The following is a 24,775-nucleotide window of genomic DNA, read 5'->3' as shown; positions in this document are numbered from 1 at the left end:
TCCCCTAACAAATGAAAAGAAATTCTGCATAAGTTCCTGTTGTTACTTCCTCCTCCAAATTTAAACTTAGCCTGCTCAAACTGCTGAGCTCTTCTTTCAGTTCCCTCCTTAACAGCTTATCCATCGTAAGGATTACTTTTTTTTCACATATATTTGTGAAAATACCTTTAGAATATAACAATTCGAAATATGCATCTCTCTTTGCCCCCCCCCCCCTCTTTTTTTTCGCTAATTTTTTTTTAAACACACACAATCAAACATGCTTGACAAAATGGATTGTCAATTGCGCTTTTCAAACATGTTTGATAGTGTGTGGGCTCATAATTGAAGGTTTTAAGGATTGATAGCATGCTTGTCGGTTTTCAGTCTCTACCTAAAAATGTGTTCACAGACCTGAGGTTTCAAAGGCAAGTTTGATCTTGTGGGGAGCGTCAAACCAAAACACAGTCAAATCTTCAAACACTGAAGCAAATAGGGTTGTGGGGGTAGTTTTTCTATGAATCCCCGAACAGATTTCTGTGAATTATAGTCTTCGGCGTGTGATTCACATAACAACAGTTCGTTTATACTCATAGAAGAGCTCTTATCAGAAAAATGGACGCTAGCTCGGCGATCAAGACTCTTCTCGGGAAGTTTATTTAACTATATAAAATATTTCCTAAAGTATGGCATGTGAAAAGTAGAGTGAACAGTAACCGCGATAAGAAGAATGCCGTGCTCAACATCCTCCTCTCCAAGTTACAAGAAATGGAACAATCAGGTTTGTAAGTGTGGGTTACAATGTCAAATCTCAAACCAGGTTTGACAAGCGTGATTGACAAGCCATCTTTATCAAGCATGTTTGATCATGTAGGAGGGTTGGAGGGGCTTTACACACTTTGCCATTAGCTACTGCTAGTAGTAGTAGTACTCTTTGCGGTGGATATTCTCTTTGATTGTTTATAACATCCGTTTCCGTTAAGAAATGTTCTTTCCATGAACTGAGTATTAAAATGGTTGGTGTGAGTGATAAAGTGAGTATATTTTGTATTATGTGACCTGTGTTTGAATATAAGTGTAAAGTTATTGTTAGAGATTTTTTGTGTTTTATTTTACACTTGAATTTTAATTTATTCGTTTGAGTGTATTGTAATGTGAAGCTGTACACGTGGTCTGTGAAACCGATTGGAAGTTGGCAGTGTTCACATAAGTTTTACATTTATATCTGCATTATTAAATTGTGTAATGTTAGAAAGTTCATTTCAGATATTATAGATGAGGTTTGGTTGTATGTTGTTATGGACTTTATAATTAATTTTGCACATATCTGTGCACTATTTGATTGAATGTTGAATGTTAAGAATTGATTCTGAGATGTTTAAAGACTGGGGCACTTTTGCAATTGGTACATTTCTAAAGTTGCTGCTTTTGCTTCAATAAAAATATCTTTCCGAATGTTTTTGGAACACTTAAGACGTTCCTCTACCCTTAAGGGAGCGTTTCCAAATTCCTATTGGTTTCCCCGAGAGATTTTATAGGTTACATTAGGTAGCCTGTGCAATGTTTCTGCCGTCTCCTTGTACTTTGTTATTGGTGTAGCTAAGACTGTTTTCTACAAGAGATTGGTCAGATCGTCTGGACTTTCTTTTATGATGTAAATTTATTTTTGTGTAATTTTAACGTAGGCGATGTTTTCCATCAGTGACCACTGATAATGTTTTCGCCGCCATAGCAATAACATGATCCTGTGGTTCTCCAGAGATCTTTATGAATACAACGTAGCAGAGACAAATTCTTTGTAACAATGATAAGCAGACCTAGTATGTCAAAACGTAAATAAATGTTTGTGACCACCTCAGAAATGTTTGCTTAAAAATAAACGTTATTTGGCACAGTTACTTAAATAAATTCCAGACAATGTTATGAATATCACAATTGAAACAACTAAGGAGCATTCTAAAACACAGCAGGTCCAAAAGCCATTTCCACAACTCTACTGCGGAACCCGAAAACATATTGCACATTTGTGAAAAATGTTTTATCAATATTTAGTAAATATCAATGCTTTAAAATTTATGTTTTGACAATATTTGATTATGCTGTTAACATACAGTTACATCCAACATATTATTTCACTGATAATATTTGTCTTTCTGTTCCTGACCAAAAACTTCAAACACATTTATAATTTTGTAAAATTTAATGTTTGTTCACCTAGTGATATAAATAAAATTTACATTTTCATTCAACAGGCAATATTTTATGCTAAATTAAATGGTCTAAATCATAAGTTTGAATAATTCAGTTTACAGTGAACTTGTATTTGTATCCGTCATAAATATACATACCTAGATTATAATTTTGAAAGAAGAAAAAAATTGATAAAACTATAAATAAAATATATTGTACTCGAGAGAATTTGCTGTAAAGAAATGTAGCACTCGTTAGACATAGTAAAAATGTGTTTATTTGAATAACTGAAATCCTACAAGTTTTATGTATTATAGAAGTTTCTAATATTTTATTTGATACACTTTCATTCTGTTACTGCTGTTATGGCAACCGTATAAGTAATAATAATTGAATTTGCACACATCTGTGATGAATAACCTACATTATTTGAGTGTATGATGACAACTCAATTCTGAGATGTGTACTATTCATGTTACTTAATTATATAGTATACAGTATTTTAGAATGGAAACTCAGTTCGGGAAAGAAACAGGCATTTGGGAGAACAATGAAGTCCAGTGAAATTGTGAGTTAGATTAATTTAAAACAAAAAAAATTAATTTGCTATACCACACAATTTTCTTTGGACCGAAGGCTCAACATCTTTACGTCTACAGCCTTTTCCAAATTCCAGGGGGAAGGTTGCCAGCAACATGTGAAATACTAAGACAATGTCAGACTTGCCAACCTTTACGATTTTTTCGTAAAATGTACGAAAATCACCTCTGTTTTACGATTGTACAAGGATCTCTGCATTTTTTACAAATTTTAAGTACGAGACGTTTATTAAAACATGTATTTTCCGTCTGCCTTAAATGTTTTATTGTATGGTTTGTGAAAGCTGTTGCCATGTCTTGTTTCTGTGGAAACGAGTGCGGTAATTGAGTTATATTATTGGTCGAAGGCCAGCGAACCACGTAATTTGATGTTCGATTGTATATCTTTCCTTATTGGCCGCCTGAGTTACAATGTTGCGCTTAGAACCAATCACAAACCAGTTTAAATAGCATTTTTAGTTTGGCAAGATGGTGTCGTGCATAAGCGTATGTTGTGATTCTTCAGTTAAAGTTGGGCCAATTTTGATTTTGTTAATTACAGGTTAGGAAACAAATTTATCGCATGTTTTTAATAAAAACGTGTTATGTGCGCAATTAACGGAAGTTGAATTAAGTGAAGAAGAAAATGCCTCCGAAACGTGATACGCATTATTCTCAGGCATTTCGTGATACATACACGCGGGATTTTCAGTGTATTCAATCAAGCAAGGCAACACATTTCACATTTTTTTTCAGTGTGTAGATGCGACATCAACATTGGGCACGGCGGAAAATATGACATCAATCTCCACGTGAACTGTTCAAAACATCTCGCAAATGTTAAAAGTGTCGCAGTCAGTTCAAAGGTTAGTGATCAGTTCACTAAAAATAACAGCACAGACAATGCTGTAATACGTGCAGAATGTATGTTTACAAACTTTTTGGTTGAACATTTTTTTTTTTTAATGTTTCGGATCACTCCGGCCCGTTATTCAGAAAAAATGTTTTCAAATTCTGAAGTAGCAAAAAAATTTGGTTGTGCAATAACAAAGTCGACAGCTATCGTGAAAGAAATGGCAACATATGCAACTATAAAATTGTTTGTAATTTACAAACTGTGGCATTTTCAGTCGCGACCGACGGCAGCAATGACTCTGAATCCAAATTATATCCACTAGCAGTAACATTTTGTGATGCAAGTTTGAAAATGATAGTGTCACGGTTGCTTTCATTACCAGTACTCCAGGGAGATTCTACTGGAAGTTAACTGATATCAGTGTATATTGTAACAAAGGTACACACTGTTTATTTGTAGGGTACCGCAAGGAACAAAGTTTTTTCTTTGATGTGATACTAAGCAAAGATGTTTCCATAATGGTAAATAATGAGAATGATTGTTGGTCTGCAATGTTATTGTATGTTAAAACGATTACATAATTTTGATTACTAGAAAAAATGTGATATAATGAAAGTTTATTAATTTTTCAATTGCCGCGAGCAGTTTACGCGTGTTATATTATTTTTTATGTAATTTACTAATTGAGGGTTTCAAAAGTTGGCAAGTCTGCAATGTGAAAGTGCGAATGCTTGAAAAATTATGCTTTTATTCTGGCTGGAGTCTAGTAAACTCGGTAGCTGTAAAAGGCATTGAAGTAAGGGGCAAAACTGTGTAATTACAACTTTTGTGATGTTATTCGACTCAGTTTTGCTGCACTTGTGGCCATCCCCTTAAGTATTTCTGAATGCAGTGTGAATTTACTAACTCTTTTTTGGGACAATCAACAAAACGCCTATCTAATACTAAAAATGCCATTTTCAATTGTTTTTAAGGGGAATTTTTTTTGTAACTTATTACGTAATCTAGTTGCATACTTACCTAATGTTTATCATTAATTGGGGAGGGGGGGGGTATTTTGAAATAACCTGCGAAGTTGCCTAGCAGGAGGCCTTACTGGATTACTTTTTCATTTTCGGTGTCTAGTGTTTGTCTCTAATGACCTCGTTGATGGAGGCGTTAGACCAAAACAGTATTTTTTTCCATGATGATTACCTTAGTATATCGTTATGAAACTCATAATGAAGTCTATTGTGGTCATAAAAAACAGTTACTTTATACAAGATGTCCACATTCTAAAAGTTGGAATTAGTACGGGAATTTACTTGAAATTCTGGAAAAGTTATGGAACTTCTGTAGTGATAGTAATTTGAGGAGTAAACGTCATGCCACAGTTTGCCATCATGAGTGGCTACATGCAAGGAAAACTGTAAAAAAAAAAGTCTGAATTTTAGAAATTCATGGAAAACGGCGAGAGCGATTCAAGAAAGAATTTTGCGATTTACCCTCTCATTTTTTTGGTAATTTGTTTTAAAAGCGTAAACAGTTAGGTTAGAGTACAGTTTCCTTAGAAATACTTAAGTGCAAAACATTGAAAATACTACAAAATGTTGATGTTTTCAACCCTTTTTTAGTTTGTGAATTTGCAAAGTGTTTCCAGGCACAGTTCTAAATATAATAGATGAATTTCAGGTTGTTAAAAAATTAATGTATGCAATCAATCGAACAAGATGTCATTAATTTCATGTAATACTGTTTACCTGAAATGGCATCTGTTGGTAGTTAGAACTAATTTCTGTGAATCTGTCACATAGGTTATTTTGTGTCTGAGTTGTATACAGAAACACAATGAAATATAGGTATTCCAGAGGTATACATGTTAATACCACAGGTTAAATGTACGCAAATAGTTTCATAAAGGCAATAAATATTTACTAGAGGTGATAAGTAGTCTGTCTATAAGATGCAGTAATGTTTGGTTTACTTCTGTCTTCAATTCGTGATTTACTAAATGTTTGTAATTATTGAATTTGTCTTTAAGCACTGAGCTCGTTGAGGTCGGCATTGTGTCCTCGGAGACAGCCGGGCAGGAGTCTGCAGTGACCAGTTTGTGGTGTGGTGTTGTGCTCCAGCCGTTGCTGATAGATGGGCGGGGCCACCTGCTGGGGCGGCTGGCCGCCATCATAGCCAAGACCCTGCTGCAGGGCAACCGCGTCATCGTGGTGCGCTGCGAGCAGATCAACATCTCCGGCAACTTCTTCAGGTGCGCGACGGTACGCGCCTGGCAGCGTGGCGAGGTCCCGAGATGGGACGGGTCGTGAAAGTGATTGTAAAAAAAAAGTCTCTGAATAAACAGCGACTTTAAGAGGTTAGGAAAGGTCGAATCGTGCATAAATGACTAGAATGGCTGGACGGAATTAGATAGGGTTTCTTTGTCAGCTGGATTTTTTCGTTACAGAGACCTGTATGTACAGAAATAGTCAATACCTAGTGTAATCTTATAAAAAATGCAGTGTAATCTTATAAAGAAATGCAAACTGTTTTCTATATAATAGGGGCTTCAAAAAAAATTATTAAAATAGCAAAAGGAAAACCTTTATATACCAAATCTTAGAACATATATATATATATATATATATATATATATATAATCTTAGAATATATTTTTTGTAATACTATGTAATAATTTTTATAATATATTTTTTTTTTAACATTCCTGTGAATGGTAGTTTTTGTGTATTTTATAAGATTATAAAACCAGTCTGTATTTTTCTTTCTGGCTCCCTGCCTGTTGAACTGCATATAGGTGTGCCAGAAGGCAGGGCTGGGGTCACTTCTCGAGGGGTCAGTTGTCGCTGTGATGTACTGGTAATTTGCGCCTGAGTTGCTGATGATGCTTGAATTCTGAGCGAGCCAACTGTCGAATTGCGCTGGTGGTTTTCGAGTGAGCCGAGTCCTGGCTGATCGTGCTCGGCTTGCCTTGCCTGTTGCAGGGCGAAGCTGAAGTTCCTGTCGTTTCTGCGCAAGCGCTGTAACGTGAACCCTGCGCGGGGCCCGTTCCACTTCCGCGCTCCCAGCAAGATCCTGTGGAGGACAGTCAGAGGTAACCCATAGTCTGCGTGTGTTCACAAAATAAAATTATGCATAGTTCAGACACTGAATTATTTTTCATAAAATCAGAAATACACCAGTGATGACTTTATACATCCTTACCTACATTATCTGAATGTGCAGTGATAAAGAAATCAATTCTGAGGTGTGTCAAAATTTGAGTGTGATAATTTCGGTATTGTTGCATCTGGGTGGAATTAACAATTTGTACTCTTATACCTTAGTAGCAGTTTGCAAAGCATCAGCATTGTATGTGTGTCTGGCTTTGAAGTACTAACCTGCGAGTACAGTCAGCTCTGATTCTCTCTCTCTCTCTTTTTTTTTTTTTTTTTTTTTTTTTTTTTTTTTTTTTTTGACCAGTGTGTGACTAACCTTTTGACACTGTGCTGAATGCCTTAAATAAATACACAAATATTGTAATTTTTCGTATGATACTATACCAGCTAGTGATAGTGATGAAACAAAAAAATGTTTTAATAATTTGTATAGAAAATAGAAAATCCAACAATAGCATTGGTATATTTAGGGGTGTTATAGGTTTTTTTTTCTTCCTACAAATAAGTAGTTCTCATTAAACATAATGCACCCATATTTTGAGCTTCCTTTGACAGCCTAAATACCGCACCAAATAATGTACTTAGGCAAAAAATTAATTCCAGCTATGCATTTACTGACACCTTAATCGCAAGTCAGTGCACACTTGAGTTCTTCCATACCAACGAAACTCTTTTGATTATATGTGGACATCAACTTGACCGAATAAGCATGACGTCTGAATCCACCTGTAGTCTGCTTTTGCAACATCTAAAATATCAATACCACACATAAACAGTCTCTATAAAATCTTGGAACGAGATCCCAATATCATGTGCATTGTTAAATTCATTTAAAAATGTGTGTGTGTGTGCTGAAAAACATAATGGTTTAACATGTAATAAGTGCCAGAAAATAGTAAGATGCCATGTCTGTGAAGTATCTTGTGTAAATAACCTGATTGAGACCTAGAATACAAAGTTGGCAATGTGTTGTCATTGCGCACATTTTCTTGCCAGCATTATTTTGTTCTTTACAGAATTGAAAAGTGAGTTTGGCTTGCACTTTTTCTTCGGGAAGTAGGTTGAAACAAATTTTTCAGTTTAGTTATTGCAATATTAAATTAATTTATTTTTTTATGTATACTAGTAAAAAAAAATATTTAATTTTTTCCATTTCATTATTCCCAGTTTTAGAAAAAACACTATTAAAACGTGATTTTTCGTCAGGGTCCGGAAGATTTTTATAAATATGTGACTACGTGAAAAACAATACATCACTTAAATATTTTTTCAAAATTAAAAATGTTGGATGTTTTTTGTGATTTAATAATTTTTATTAAGTGTCCTTCGGTGTTTCGAAACTGTGAGATATTAGTTGATTTTTGGTATAAAAAAAATTTAATAAATGTAAATCTCTTAAATCATGAAGTAAGAGAATTAAAAAAAAACTTTTAAACGCAAATTAAAGTTGTTTGCAATTCACTGATATAGTCTGGATCGCAACTCTAATCTTACTTTTAAAATTAATAAACACTGTTGAAAAGCAAGGCAATGTGAAAATTTGATCTTGTTGGTGTATGTAGCGGTATGCAGTCCCCCGCCTTGCCGTGACCTTGTTTGCAGATAACGCGGCAACTGGACTCCAGCAGATACAATACGAAAGAGCCTTTACCTCCAACCCTCCCATTCGGCCTCTCCATTGCTTCTTCCCTTTTTTTTCCCCGAGAAGTTCCGCCCATCCGCTAGCTGCAGCACGTGGCTAGTAGCCCAGCGTGCTAAATAATTTTACTAGGGAGGCCCCTTAAGCTCATCATGTCACCTTTAACCACTCCACGCCCATTCCAGCCAACAGTCGTGTGCAGAGAATCAGTTTACAGCACCAAAAATATTACATTGTTGTTGTTATTATTATTATTTGATCAAATTTTGAAGTCTATAATAGTGTAGTTAAGTAGAGTCAAAATACTGGACACCTAGCGGTTTGTGTCTTAACAGGGATGCTTCCTCACAAGACTCCCCGCGGGGCTGCTGCGCTGAAGCGGCTGAAGGCATACGAGGGCATTCCCCCTCCCTACGACAAGAAGCATCGCTGGGTGGTGCCAGGCGCCCTCAGGGTCATGTGTCTCAAGCCCGGCCGCAAGGTGAGTGGGGAGTGGTCTGCTTGGCATTGCCTCTGAAGGTGCAACCTCATTACTACGAGACCTTCGTTGTTACGACAGTTTTGTAGTTCACCGTCAGTTTGACTACGTAAATCATACTGAATTAAACCGGTAATTACGAGTGCCTCCTTGTTGGTCCTTTCGTAAGTACGAATGATTTGAATGGCATCTTCAAAAAAGGAAAAACACCGTCAGTTGAAAAAATAACGGTCACGCAGTAAACACAGTCAGCTGCGTGGCTACGCGGGCGCCAGACGGACTGAGTTCTTAGCAAGAATAAGCCCTTGATAAGGGGAGGAAGGACTGGTAACAAACAACGTGAGCTCTTTCTCTCTCGTTCCCGTTCCCTCCCCCTCTCTTTCTCTCTTTTTCTTGACGTCGCCAGTTACTTCCCCTCCTAAATCAGCGGAGGTGTAAATCTATAAATAGACCAGCTAACACCCTTCCTTTCTTCGCGCTTCACATACCTTCCCTCCGTGACATGAACGGCGCTGGTCTTTGTATCAGGTCATTTCATTTGCAATAAATCAAAAACCGTTGTAGATACAAAAAATTCCATAGAGAGACTTCTATTCATAATTTAATTTGCTACAACTTTTATTCAACACGTTCTTTCATTTAGTGCACCGTTTTCAAGTTACTGTGTGAAATTAAGACTGTTTGTATGGTCCAGAATCTAACTTTACTTTAATTTTTTATATTCAATTATTAAGAGTCCTCGTGGTTATGAGGATTTTTCCCGCCATTGTAAGCTCTCGTAGTAGCGAGGTTCCACTATACTCATTATAATTTTAAGAGTGAAGGTTGTAGCCAATAGTAAGGCAGTATTTTGGGGAAGTCCCCCAACTAACTGAGATTCCCTAAGTGTTTTGTGATGTGCTGTGTTTTGTCAGTCGTCGTTAAAGTACTGTGCCGAGGTTGTGCAGGGGCGGCGGCTTATAAATATAACATTAGGAGCTGTTGAGGAGGGACAACTTCACTTCTGGGTGCTGGGGCCAGGCCGTAATTAAGTTTTCAGGGAGTGGTTTTTACAATTTTAGAACTTTTAACTAGAATTTTGTAGGCCCCGGACGTGTGGTGTAGACTCGGGTGGTCTGCTGGCCCACCATTATTTATTATTTAATTAATTTATTCTGCGCACTTAAGACAACAGAAACGCTGAAGACTTTTTTGTGAAGGAATGGAGTGAGTAATGATTAGCGTAGATGAACGTTTTCTGCTGAATTTATCATGAAAAGACTTTTGTAATCGGCAGGAATATTAAAAATGGAAATTTCCCCAGACTTTGTTATTAAATAATTTAAAGTCAATGAACGGTCATTAACCAAATTCTACACCATACTACCTGAAACAATAAGTTTTGTTAGGTGTTTTGGTTTGTGCAAATAACAGTTGCAGTATTAGCTGGGCACGATTGTGACTTGTTACAAGTATGTTAGGAATTGCCAATATAATGTAGCTAATTTAAAGTAACCTTACATTCTTAATATTTTGTAGTGTTGTTGATGAAACTAACCAACATTTAAAACACTTTAAAAGTAAATCTAATGTAGGTAACCTAACCAACAATTCTCACAATTTTACTCCTGTTTAATATACCTAACTTAACATAACCACTCTTTGAAATTGTAAGATGCTGGGGTTTTTTTTTTTTTTTTCCCCACTGTAACGTAATTTTGAATTAAATTTAATCTTTGTTTACTCATTTGTGTGTTGAATAATCACAGTTTTTTTAAAAAAAATCTTTAATTTTTGAAAGTGAAGAAGTGTAACTGTGCAAATTCAGGTTCAGGGAAAATATAGCTTGAGGAAAACCTGAAAAGTCGGGGACAATGTATCTCAAAATCTTGTGATCCAGCTGACGTGATTGTTTTTTTTTAATAATTGTGAATTATTATTGACAATTTTTAGAATAAATTTTAACTTCAGAATTAAGATCATTATAACTGTTCTGTTGTTTATGCCGAGCCATTCTGTGAGAAACATGCAGCTTAGAATGTCATGTGATCTTGTGTGTGAGTTGTGTCAGAGTGGCTGCAGTGCTGACTGGTGACTGGCTGTGTTGGTAGTACTGCCACGTGGGGCGACTGTCGCATGAGGTGGGCTGGAAGTACCAGCACGTGGTTCGCACCTTGGAGAAGAAGAGGACTGTCAAGGCGAACATGCAGATTTACAAGCACAAGTACCTCAAGGTACGTATTGTCTGTACTCTCACCCTCCTAGGTTTTGCCATTCCGCATCAGTACATGTACACTCAATATGGTTGTTTAGTTACCAGGAAAACGTGAGAAACTTTACATTGCATCGTCCCCTCGAAGTAACACTGTTCTATTTGCTCTGTTTTTGAAGTACCAGCGCCAATAATTTAAAGCATGATTTAAAGTAGCGGGATCATGTATTTGAAGTAAATTTTTTTTACACATTTTTATTTCTTTGTGCGCTCCTTGGTATAGATACTAGAGTAGCATTAAATACAATTCAACGAATCAATAATATAATAAATCATTATACAATATTTTGCTTTTTTCTTTACATAACATTATGTGTATGTCACGTACACAGCTACTCACATGTCATTGCTTATGTGTGTGTCCATCTATCTTGCTCTCTCTGTTAAAATAATTTACTGCTATACATAGTGATAATGTGCTAACAATAAACACGTCATACGCTGTGTAAACAACTTCTCTGAGCTCACAGGCACAACTTATCCATGTACGTAAGAGTTTGCTGAACTGAACGCTAGCCATGCTTGTAAGAACTAAATTTCACGTGTGCAGTCGCAGCTGTGATGTAAGGTAATTTGCGTCTGAAGCGTCATGCGCTGTGTAGACAACTTCTCTGAGCTCACTGCCACATCATACCTTGGGTAGTAGGTGTCTGTTTTTGATAGGTCCCTAAAGTCCCTTTTTTTTTAATTTTGAAATGGAATTCATTGGAAAATTAGCATATTTTTTATGAATGTGTCATGAACAGTGGCCATGAACACGCTTCCACACATCCATAAAGTTTTGCAGCTGTCGAGCTACATTTTCCTGTATCTTACTACATGTAAGTTTTACAGTATTGATATTTTTATTATTCTTTCAATGTTTTTATTAAAAAATATTGTGTGAACAAATATAACTTTTTTGGGGGAGATAACATTCTTAAGCCCCAATGAATATTAACTGAGGGGCACACATGCTCCAACTTGGTATAACACAAGTTGTTTGTAGCATTTTATTTCAGGTACCTTCTATGTAGCTTATAATCTAGTTGCAGAACATATAATGACAAAGTCCTCATTACTTAAACCAATACTGAAATGTTTTCACTGTCTTCAGCCTAACAAGAGAGTGTTAGACCAGAGTTCACTTGATATTGTTACCATCAGCAAAACTCTTCCATTGAACATAAATACAAACCTGCTTTTTGATGAGTGGAAGTTATTGCAGTCAGAACCAGATCAAGACATAAGTGACAAGTGTGAAGTAAGAATTGACAAATACTGGTATCATTTCATGACATCAAAAAATGCTTTAGGGTCTCCAAAGTATCCAACAGTTTCAACTGTAGTCAGAGCTGCATTCGCAGTATCACATGGAAATTCAGATGTAGAGAGAGGGTTTTCAACTTCAGTGAGAATTTTAACAGAAGACAGGTCTTTGTTGTCAGAACGCACTCTCAATGCTGTGTTAATTGTAAAGTCAGCCTTAAAAATTATGAAAACAAGCCACGTTTGGTACCTGTGACAAGAGAGCTCCTGAGTCTTGCAAGGTGTGCTCATCAGAAATATTGTGCTTATTTAGAGGAGCAGAAAGCAAAAAAACTGGAAGAAGAACAGAGAAAAAAGGTTGAAGAAAAGCAGCATACTATAATGTTGGAGAAAAAAAAATATGTCTATTTTCCAAGCTGAAGAGAAGTTGAAAGATTTGAGAAATAAAAAAGAGGAAAAAAGGAAAACTGCTGAAAGGTTATTTTCAGAAGCTAATAAAAGACTTAGAGAGGCACTTAAGTCAAATGATATTGCTGCTTTAAAAGAAGAAGCAAGTCTTGCACAGGCAATGATTGAAGGGGTTATGAAAGTCCAGAATAAAAGTTATGGTGGAAAGGGAATGGTACCTATGAGCAAAATATATGTTTTCCCCCTAAATTAATTTATAATCAAAAACAGTATTTATTTGCATTACTTGTTAGTAATATTTGACAAAATGTTTCTTAAATATTTTCTAACACTGAAGATTGCAAGACTTTAAAAGAAAAATAAGAAATTGACATTTCTTACCGCAAAACTTCAAGGTAAATTCAACTATAAAGTATAATATTATGGAATGACATACACACATTGTATTTTTGCTCATTTGGGAGAAGGGTGACCATTCTTTTAACGACGGTATTGAACACATTATCTATTGAGGTTTTGGTTGTAGCAGAACAGGGACTCCAGTTTTATGTACTGGATTACTTGGTATGCTGAGTTAATACTGTGTTATTTGTTGTACTCGACCATAAAACTGTATGAAAAATTCTAGAAAAGTTAAGGTTTCCGCAAAATTTCAGTCCCTAAAAAGACCCTAAAAGGTCCCTTTTCTTATTCTGTCAGTCCCTAAAACACCCTATTTTTGGAGGTCCAGCTGGATGGCAACCCTGGTATAGTCCTACATCCTGTAGAATGATGTATGCACTGTTCATACCTGCCAACTTGTACGATTTTCCCGGAAAATGTACGAAAAATAGCTTCGTTGTACGATTTTACGGACAAGTGTTATTTTGTACGAATTTTCCACAACTTTGAATAAGTTCTGCGTAACAGAACGATTTATCTCGAGTATTGTAATCGATATATCGATGTGAACCTTAGGAAACAATATATTTACATTAGAGTATGTGTCGATACTGTTGTATCGATTGTTTTATCCCGTTTGTTGATGCTGATGGTTTTCTGTTTTCATTAGTTGCAGTTGAGATGGCGGTGTTTTAGCGGAGTTACCGGTAATTCATGCGTGATGTAATTTGATTTAAAGACTTTTTTAATGTAGCAGTATACCATTTGTGCAGTAATTTGGTATTGTTACGTTTAGTTTCTTTATTCATTATGGTTTCGGCCTTTGAGGCACAAGTTTTTTGTTAGGTAAGCCGTTAATCTGTTTCTCAGGTTATTGTTTGATTTAAATTCGGTAAAAATGAGTACTAAGAAAAAACAGAAAGTGTATAATCAAGTATTTAGAGAACAGTACAGTGTTGAATTCTCTTTTATTAAGAAGTCTGTAAAGGGTGACATATTTGCTTACTGTACAGTTTGTCATTCCGACATAAATATTGCACATGGTGGGAAAACGGACATAACGGTTCATTGTCGAAGCGCCAAACATGCCGCAAATGTAAAATGCCAGGAAGAAAGCCAGAAAATATCAAGTTTTTTTGTCAAAACGGGAAATGCCGACTTAGACGTGATAAAAGCAGAGTGCCTGTTTACGGCCTTTTTGGTAGAGCATAATATACCTTTGACTGCTGCAGATCATGCAGGTGCATTGCTGCGGAAAATGTTTCCAAACTCAGAGATAGCCAAAAAGTACGGGTGTGCCAGAACTAAAACTGCAGCTATTGTAAGTGAAATGGCTTCTGATAAAACAGAAGACCTGGTCCATTGTTTACAAAATGGACCATTTGCTGTTGCTACTGATGGTAGTAACGACTCAAATGCGAAACTTTACCCGATTGTTGTCACATTCTATGATGAAAAGCAGCAGAAAATGGTTAACACAGTTTTGTCCATTTCTGCATTGGAGGGTGATTCCACCGGACGTAATATAGGGAACTTAGTGCTTTCACAGTTTGAACTCAAGAAAGTACCTGTTAAGAATTGTATAGCATTGTGTTGTGATAATGCAGCTGTAATGGTAGGTCGCAAGAACGGCGTTGCAGCTGTATTAAAAGAAAAGCAAAATGATCTCATAGTTGTAGGATGCATTTGCCATCTAATTAATCTGGCTGCCGAAAAAGCTGTAGGGGGTTTACCCATAAAAATAGATGAAATACTTGTGGATATATTCTATTACTTAGAAAAAAGTGCAAAGAGAATAGACAGATTCCACAAATTCCTAGAGCTTCATAATAAGGAAGCAAAAAATATTTTGAAACACGTTAGTACAAGGTGGCTCTCTCTTGGGCGTAGTTTGTGTAGGCTAGTTGAACAATGGGACCCATTGGTTAGTTTCTTCAGTGAAGAAGTTGCAAGTCAGAAATCGTCATCATCTGGTAGCCTTAGCTCGTACAGAATTCCTAAGATGAGCCCCTCACATAAAAAACAACCCATTCCAAACCCTGTTGGAGTAGGCCTAAATGCCAAAAATGAAAATGAACGCAAAAGGAAATCAGATTCCATTAGTGTCCCTAGTTCCAGTAGTAAGACAGTTGCTTTAGCAAGCTCTCGTGACAAACCTTGTTTGAAGAATCTAACTCCTGTCATTAATCGAGAAGAAAAGTTGTTTATGTTCCTGACATCTAAACTCAGCAAGGCTTTTTGTCTATTTCTTCTTAGTGTAATACCATCATTTGATAAGGTAAATACAACCCTCCAGTCGGCATCTCCACATATCCATGTCCTTAGGCAACTGTTGTTTGATTTTTTGAGAGACCTGTTATCAAACTTTGTCAAGCCGAAAGTAATTAAAGGCAGCTCCTTACTTGAACTCGACTACCACTCCATTGAGAATCAGAAAGAAGATGCTGATTTAGTTGTAGGGAATCAGGCTGTAAACATTGTGAAAACACTGGAAGACAAAGAAAAAATAGTTTTCTATTCTTCTGTTCGTAAGTACTTTGTCTTAGCTTGCGATTACATTGTCAACAAGTTTCCTTTAAAAGATGAGGTATTGAAACATGCAGAAGTTGCTAGACTCAGTAACATTGAGAATGCCAGCTTTTCTTCTGTCCATTATTTTGTGGAATTATTTCCTATTATGCTTGCTATAAAGGAAGGGGAAACACAAGATGCTGCTATAGACGAAATACAAAAGCAGTTCACAACTCTTCAGGTCAACGACATTTCAGATATTTGTGCAACAGAAGTAAGTGAAGATATAAAATGGTCTCAGTTAGCCAGTATTCGAGGAGTAGATGGAGTGGCAAAGTATAATCGGATAGCTAGAGTAATGTTATCAATCTTATCCATCCCACACAGTAACGCAGAGTGTGAGCGTACTTTCAGCTTAATTAAGAAGAATCGAACACAGTTCAGGTCATCAATGTCAAATGAAACTCTGGAAGCAATTTCTATCCTCAAGTCAAGACAAACTGGTGTATGTTATGAACAGAATTATAGTGCAGAATTTTTGAAGAAAGCGAAGAAGGCGACAGCCTCCTCTTTGAAATCGCAATGCTCAACCTCAAATTAAGTTAAAAGACAATGAAACACTGTTTATATACTTTTCTGTTAATTTACATCATATTTATGTGATAAATGGTTGGTTTAGGCTATTTATCATTGCTTCTAGAATTATTTTTAATCACAGTAATTTTTGTGGCATGGAGTAAAAATTGCCGCGTGTCCTTTACGCGAAAAATTAACATTTTGAAATGTCTTCCTAATTTTCATCTTGGAAAGTTGGCAGGTATGACTGTTGTTTAAACAGCTACATTGGTGGTGAATGCTGGATCATTCTTTATTTATTCCAAAAAATTACACAATATCTTAACTATTTTCAAAAATTAGTATGGGAGTTTTATTACATTGTCATTACATTATTATTGTGCAGAGGTTTCAATATGTAATTCAGGGTATTCGCGGGTGGGATTGGAGGCACGGAGTGGTGTGTTGTGCGTCATGTAGACATGTCACTGCTCTCTGTTGCAGAAAATGACGCGCGAGGCAGAGAAAAAGGCGGTGGACAAGATCGAACCTCTGAAGAAGATCATTGAGAGCTACGGCTATCACTGAGGCTGGCCTCTGTGCCCCCGGCCTTTACGATCTTGTGCTTCTAATAAAACATGTCTACTACACTGGTGCCTTCTATTATTGCTGCTCTCAGCTTACCACACCAAAATATGTATTTTTAATCAGTATATACATAATCAGGGTATCCACATTCTGAGAAGCCAGGAAAGTTGAAATTCTAGTAGTCATGGAATCCACTGTGGTGATAATTTTAGGAGAATCTATTATGCTCCATTCTGCCATCGCCCAAGCTTGGAGATGGTATGGTCTAAATTTTCTTTATTTCTTTCAGAAAAATGCAATATATTAAAATTTATTTGTAAAAATTTATGAACGCACAGAAAATGCATTTTAGCTAATCTGAACAGTTTGAATCGTACCCTTAACAGTCAATAACTTTTAGAAATTCTATTTAAGTTGTTTCTTAATACATAGTAAGTATGTGACCTTACACAACTTCATTCAGTAAGAAACATCTTGATTTTTTCGATGCTAAGACAACTTGGTGTTTCAATTCAGCAGTAATTTGTTTGCATTTGCATGCAAATTTTCCATAGTCTTTTTTCAAGCAATTTTTAAACATTCAAGTTATTGGTGTGACAGTAGTAGATAAATGTAAAAAGATAAGCAACATATTTACATAAACTGTTGGTTGTCATGTAAACGTCCTTGCAACTATTCAGGACAAAAATGGCTGACTATCTGTAAGTTACGTTCTTTAAATAGATGTTGCATATGGGGAAGATTGATTTTAAACATTTTTGTGGACATCACTGCATACGTCCACAGAAATGTTTTAAATCTTTAAAACGCTACAGTTTCACAATTACTTCACAATTTAATTTAACTAGCCAGACACATTTTGACTAAAGAAAAGTTGTAATTTAAGTCCTCTGAATAAAATTAATGTAAAAGAAAACTACACAGTTTCCAATATAATATTTAGGTCAATATATATACTTAATATTTTAATGTTAGTTTTGATTTTGTTTGTTCTAATGGAACTAACATGTAGTAACATTTCATTAAGTTTCTTAGAATAACCTTTAAAAAACAAAAAAACTTGAATTTGATAAATGTGACCACCGTGCAATTACATAATGTTGCGACGGTGCTGCATGCAGGGTAGGCACACTCTATTACCGTTACAAACTCTAACCGGATTAGAAACATCTTCCCTCTCCCCCACCTGCATGAAGTGGCATAACTAGGACGCCATTGTTCTGGGAGCTTTGGGTGTGATACTTTAAGGGGGTGCTAGACCATTCCAGAATGGGGATGAGAAGTGTAAAAATGGTGGCAATTGATGTGCTTCGTGTATGGAGACTGGTGCATCGGGATAGTGTTGGGTGAGAGGTGTGAGATAAGAATATTCTATGTAGTAATTGAAAGTGGCCAGACATGTGAAGTGTTGTAATTTAATTAATAGTTAAAGTAGTTAATAAATATATTTAATTTAATTGGGCTATTTGTATCGAACCTGTTTTTCAACATATGACTAAGTTAGGAAGAGCCAACCTGATTTAAGCTTAAATTTCTTCCTTTTGTAGCTTTTTCATTACGATACTATTAACATGTGCATCTTGAAATCTGTAGGCTTGTGGTCTATTTTAATCATAGTTTTAATTGGTGTAAACGTGATGTGAAGATTTTTTTTTGTTCTAACCTTGTATTGCTTTCAATTCGGGAGATTATGTCCATGTATGTTTAGGTGCCATAAATAGCAGCTTTCTCCACTACAGTGTGTGGGGTAAGAAGTGGTTAAGTGTTTCACAGCCCACGCGATCAAGTTTTAGTTCTTGAGAAGTGGATGACTTTACTACTTTCACGTGTGACTCGTTCGAAAGTGTCTCCTGCCGTGACTAGAACTGGGGTAGGCACTGGAAAGTTGAAATGCTGCCTTTTCTGGCTGTGTATAAGTAACATTTTAAATCAGCATCTGGAGATAGAGGTGGAGCCCGTGGCTGCTTTTGATTAAACTGGAGCACACTCCTACACTTCCACATGTTGACAGTTGCAGTTAGATCTGTAAAACGTGTGTAGGTTGGAAAGAATTGGTTTTTGTTGTACGCAGTAGATGTGCTGTAAAACTGTTCAAGAAGAACTGCAGTTGAATTCCCGTGAAAAATACACACTAGCATAATCTGCAATTCTCCCACACAAAGTATTGGAGTTCGAGCCTCTGTGCGGGACCTTGGCCCCATCATTCACAATTCAACTCAGTTGTCTGTGCACAGTATGAAAGAGAAAATTGTTGTGAAAATAGTTGCAAGAACTCAAGGAACCTACAAAAAAAAATGACTGAAGGATTGGTCATGAAAGTCCTGAAATAGTTACAAAACTTTTGCTATCTCTGAGGGATCTTTTTTTTTTTATTGATCCATTTTGTATTGTGCTTAATTTTTTTTATATATATACTTTTGTAAGAAATAGGTCTACCCGGTAATAAGTAGTAATATCGAATCAGGTTGATTACAATTGAAGCCTTGGGGTAGCTCAAATTTCACATTTTAATCAAAATATTTCACTGGGTTGCAGTGTGCTGAAGTGAGGTTTGGAAGTGTGCACGAGGAAATGAGTTATCTTTTCGGCAACGCACAAGAAGTGTGCCTGCTAGGACCGGAGTCGGGTTGGAGTCTGGAATTTAAGGGGGGAGGAGAGAGGCTGTGTAGAGCAACACATATAAGGAATGAAACGCACTGCTGTTGGCGCCAGGGCGCGGGGAGTAGGGGCGGAAGTGTGTCGAGGCCGGCGGAGCCCCAGCAAGGCCCGATGACTCACCCGCACCTCGCACCTGCCACGCCGGGCCTGCTGGGAGCACCCGGAGGAGACACCACCGCCACTCTAGTTTTCTTTGTAAGGTCCGTACCAGGGCCGGTGCAAGGTAAATTGGCGCCCTAGGCGAAAAACCTTAATTCTCCCCCCCCCCCCCCCTTCCCCCGGCCGGACACCACAAAAAAAAATTGCCTTGCCTCAAAATACATCACGTAAGCCTAAGATTTTGTCAACAATCAAATGTAAGCAGGCTTGTGTTTTTTTTTTATTTTTTTTTTACGTTTTTACTTATTACAAATCATAAACAGGTCACCGTGGACTTTAAATAATTACTTATATCAATATAAACATTCCAAACTGTTACAAAAATGCATTTTCATCTAGTTTCAATAATCGTTAAACATATTATATCTGCTGTTATGTGTCGTGCTGTGCCGCCCCCAGCTACTTGGCGCCCTAGGCGGTTGCCTAGTTCGCCTATATGGACGCGCCGGCCCTGGCCCGTACATCATTGCAGTGTCCCAAATGGGAAAACCTTTTCACAGACGAGAGAACCAAACACCCGATCGTGCATCTTCGGTTTTTTTTTTTTTTTTTTGTTCACTGTAAATAAATATGGCGTTGTTGATAAAAGGATACTAATGGTCAATTAGGTTAGGTTAGCTACATTATAAATACTTTAAAACATTGTGGACGGTTGATTTGGTTAGGATAGCTGCATTAAAGATACGGGGGGGGGGAAACACGAACTTCGGGTTTTGGCGCTCTCGTCTGTGAAAAGTAGGCTTCCCGTCCCAAATGTCCGACGGAAACACTGATTGCTGATTGGTCCACGTGACCCTTCGACGTCATGAGTGGCGTGGGCGAAGGTCCGAATCTCCTGTGTCCTATACATTGGTCAACTTGAACTTATTAGCCCAATCTGTGTCCTTTGGTAACATGGAAGAAGAAAAAAGAACACATGGTATTTGATTGTTTCCAGTTCCAATTTGCAAAGAGTAAACAGAAAATAACTGACGGTGTGCTGGAAACCAAGAAGACTGATAATATATATTTATCAGTTCTGTCCGTTTGCGACAGTTTATTTTTGCAGTGTACTTGGAATTCATTTATTAGCGTTTACATTTGGCTTAAAAAATAAATATTGAACCCTCATGACTTAAGTTAAATGAATTTTCAAGAGTTTAGCTGCTTACTCATTCATAATGCATGAAAACGAACCAAAAAAAATCTAAATATATTTATTTTGGGCGCTCTGCATTTACTGTGATCTGGTGACTACTTTAAAAATCTTAAGAATAGAACATAGCAAAAATGTAGACTGCAGTTTTCCGTGCGACGTGATGACGTCATTCACATGATACGGACTAGGACCGCCCGCAAGTTTGGACTGCTGTAGATGAGACAGTAAATACCGTCACACTAAACATTAATCCCGTTCTACAATGACAAGAAAACAAAAAAAAAAATCTGGACCCGTATAATGTTTAAGTTTCCATCTGTCGCTTCTACAGTACGTCGAACCGTTACAAACGGCAACCCATGAGACTGAACTTCGCGGTTACAAGAAATTTAATTTAAAAAATCTGAGAACAGAGAACAAATTAAGGTCAAAATTAATACATTAAATTACAGTGTACATAGTTTATTTTGATCGCAAAAAATGACATAAACGAAAGAGCTAAGTATCGAAATTTGGTCATACCATTGAATATATGTAAATGTATATTGTAATTATTTTTATATATACACACACATATATTCAGTGGTCATACTATCAGTGCTCAAACCAGTGTGGTTATAAAATACTGGCCGATAATATTCAATGATATATACCTACCTAATTCAAGAACAATTTACTTATAATTCAAATAAGTTCAAATAGATATTATGTCTCATTTTTAATCTAAAAGCTTGACTTTCTAATTTTGCGAGTCCATTGAGTAGGTAGCGCTTCGTAATGGACATGGCTGTAACCGTAAAAATGGCGTATGTGTCTGCTAAAACCTTTTACGCACATTTTTGTTTTGTCAGTGTGCAGCTATATCAGCTATATATTTGGCCGTGAAACCAGCTAGATTATCTCAAAATTCACAAGGATATACATTAATTGGCTAGAGCTATATATTTTTATGTGCATATATATTTACACATAATAGGTAGAAATTGTTCGAGCAGAGAAATCGTAAATTAAACATAATCTTTCACAGCAAAACTGTATGGGAATGAAAGACATATGTAGTATGTTAATTCAGCACGGCCTTTTTCAAAATGTTTGCGAGTAATATTCTAACACTTTATTACTTTTCCTGGCGTGCTCATGTCTCAAGTGCCTCTATAGTTTTACGGCCCAGCCATGAACTGGTGGGCGTCTATGAATCTTTGGGCGGACAGACGCAGCATTGTTTGAAACCAGGGGTGACCAACGGCTGCGTGTACAAGGCCTTAGTAGTATCCAGGCTTACCAGATCCGTGGACTTTTTTTTTTATCTTTCTGCGCACATAGGTACGTCACTTTGAGGATTGCAGACGATATTAGCGCTAATCTAGCACGAGATTTATTAGTAGTTTAATAATATGAATGAGAAAATGCTTAATTGTGTGCAATATGGTTTCCCAAATGACATATTTATCGAACAAAGGTTAGTTAAATAAAGAATTACACTTTCTTTTAAAACTGTAACGTGGCATAATCGAGTGTATTTGCGCAAAAAAACTAATACAATAGTTATTCGCAAAGCAAAGTAGGTAGGGTTTCACGAAATGTAAAATAAAGACTTTTATTGGAACAAATGTTGAGAAAAAGAGTTTTTTTTTTTTTTGTTAAATAATACGAATAAATTTAAATCACAATAATATCTGTTGTATAACGAAATAAATTATGTATTTTTTAAAGTTATAGAAAATAATTTCATTTATACACAAAAAATTTTCACGTACGACATTCGTATTAGTATTATTTCAGTTATTTAACTTTTTTAACCTCTTATTGGCCATGTGCTCTTCGCCATTTTGAAGAATATTTGAGACGGCTAGACATTTTTGCCAGGCACGCTTAGATTGGCCGATCTCATCCAACATCAAACTTATTTTAGAACCCGTCCTAGATGCAAAATATTTGTTGGAAACTCAATCATACAATTTGTAAAAAAAAAAAAAAAAAAAAAAAAATGGCTGCGCTTGTGAAGTTATGGTGAGGTCATAACCCTCCATCTTTGACACAACATATTGGAAGGTGTTGGAAGAGAAAATCTGACAGTGTGGCAGAGCCTTAACAAATAATGATTACTTTGGATGACGAACGTTCTCTCTTTTCCCCCCCCCCCCCCCCCCCTTTTCCTTCGTGTTTGCTTTTCTGGAGGCTGTAAAACTCCCACAGCAAGTGCAAGGTGCGCAGCGCGGGCGGTTGCTATAGTTGGTGACACGCGCAGTTATTTACGAAACATGAGCGCAGCGATGATGAAGCGCGGCCGCGAGCACGTGGCAACACAGCGCCGAGCGGACGTGGCAACGTCGCGGGAAGCTGCTCGCCGGAACAGGAAACAGCCGGCACGTGCGCCGAGAGCCGAGGAGGCTCGTGACAGGCGAGGAAGTCTTGGTGTTGGTACACCTGGGACGGTACGGTCGGTGGTCTATCACCCACACTGTAATTTGTTTTTGTATATGGAATAAAAAAAATCATGAAAAATTACACATATGAAAACAACTGTATCACTACAAAATAGTGTTCGCAGTAATACTGGGTTGGATTCTTACCCGGTCATGTACATATGTTTTGTGATGGGTGTATGTGTGGGAGTGAGGCGGGATCATAAGTGCGACGCTCGCTGGTATTTCTAGCGCGGTATAGCCTCTAAGCGCAAGGCTCTGAACTGACGCGCAGTCCTCTAGTCACAGGAAAACTTAGAAAGTTGAACCGTGACCGTGACATATGGCCGAGAAATGAAGATAAAGGTGTAATGCAAATGCCTTAAGTGCTTTCAAGAATCTGTACCGTTTGTTTTACGCCTAAAAAATTACTCCGAAAACACGCCTGTTAGACATTTTCAATCTTCTAAAAACGCAGTTTAACAACTTAATGCGAAATCAAGAGTACTTTTCAGCCCTCAGCGAATACTTCAAGTGTTTTTCGTAAACAGGCTCCACTCGGATATCTTGAGTAGTTTTGAAAGCGCGTTGTTTTTCCTGAAGCTCTGCGCACCGTATGTGTGCCCAGGCAGCTGAACCTTTCCAGTATTAACTGCGCACATAACAATCACAATACAATAAAATAAATTTAAATTGTTGTATTATCGACAATATTTTCCATGGATTCTAAAATCAATTAAAATATTAAATTATACGCCAATTGTCGCAAGAAATACTAAGTATTATCTCGAAAAACATTTTTTCATGATTACAAAAATAACCATAGCCATGTGTTTTACAAAGTTACAATATCTTTCTATTAGTATTACAAACTATTTCTTGAAAACTGGTTTCTAAAGGTTTTTTTTTTTGTCCATGCAACTGGCAGCCTCTTGTACGCTGTCTCACTTTGCGTGCAAACGAGGCTCCAAAGGCAGAATTACATTTCGAGAGAGGGGAAGGCGTCGAACTACTTTGCCCGCTATTTGCTTTCAAATCAATTTCATTTTTTGTCCAGAATTATAGCTCTCTATAGGCTTTGGGCCTGCGTATGCACCTGGCTAAGGGCACGATTTTTCGTGAAAACATCTTAACTTTCATGGGACTGCAATAAGGTATGCCCTCGCCAAGCAGTATCTTTCTTGCGAATGATGACGGTCTTCTGTAAGAGAAGCGCTCGTCCTATTTGACCGGGCCATTCAGTACGTGTTTGCTTTCACGCTGAGTTACTGTGCCCGTAATATACGGGAATCCTTTTTTTCACAGACGAGAGAGCCAAACGCCCGATCGTGCATCTTCGGTTTTTTTTTTTGTTCATTGTTAATAAATATGGCGGTGTTGATAAAAGGATACTAATTGTCAATTAGGTTAGGTTAGCTACATTATAAATACTTTAAAACATTGTGGACGGTTGATTTGGTTAGGATAGCTACATTAAAGATACGGAAAAAAACATGAACTTCGGGGAACTTCGAGTTTTGGCTCTCTCGTCTGTGAAAAGAATACTTCCCGTATATACATGTACCTGTTATGAGTAAAACCAAATTTCGTAAAATGGCAATATGGGA

At 36.9% G+C, this 24,775-nt stretch overlaps 1 protein-coding gene and 1 non-coding gene across 2 annotated transcripts; both read left to right on the top strand.

Annotated features, from left to right (window-relative positions):
* The first annotated feature begins 906 nt into the window (after window positions 1–906).
* Window positions 907–16,870, top strand: LOC134537499 (large ribosomal subunit protein uL13). The gene is made up of 6 exons (XM_063377996.1): window positions 907–1,013; window positions 5,715–5,845; window positions 6,576–6,685; window positions 8,724–8,869; window positions 10,957–11,079; window positions 16,725–16,870. The coding sequence occupies exons 1-6, from the start codon at window positions 993–995 to the stop codon at window positions 16,806–16,808; spliced, it is 615 nt and encodes a 204-aa protein (XP_063234066.1). The 5' UTR covers window positions 907–992; the 3' UTR covers window positions 16,809–16,870.
* LOC134537986 (small nucleolar RNA SNORD34) lies at window positions 6,765–6,844 on the top strand. The gene has a single exon (XR_010076077.1). It is a non-coding gene; the product is annotated as a small nucleolar RNA SNORD34 (small nucleolar RNA).
* Window positions 16,871–24,775: the final 7,905 nt, after the last annotated feature.

This window comes from Bacillus rossius, chromosome 12, assembly GCF_032445375.1.
Source record: "Bacillus rossius redtenbacheri isolate Brsri chromosome 12, Brsri_v3, whole genome shotgun sequence".
Classification (NCBI taxonomy): Eukaryota; Metazoa; Arthropoda; class Insecta; order Phasmatodea; family Bacillidae; genus Bacillus; species Bacillus rossius.
This window is presented reverse-complemented; position numbering and strand designations above follow the sequence as displayed.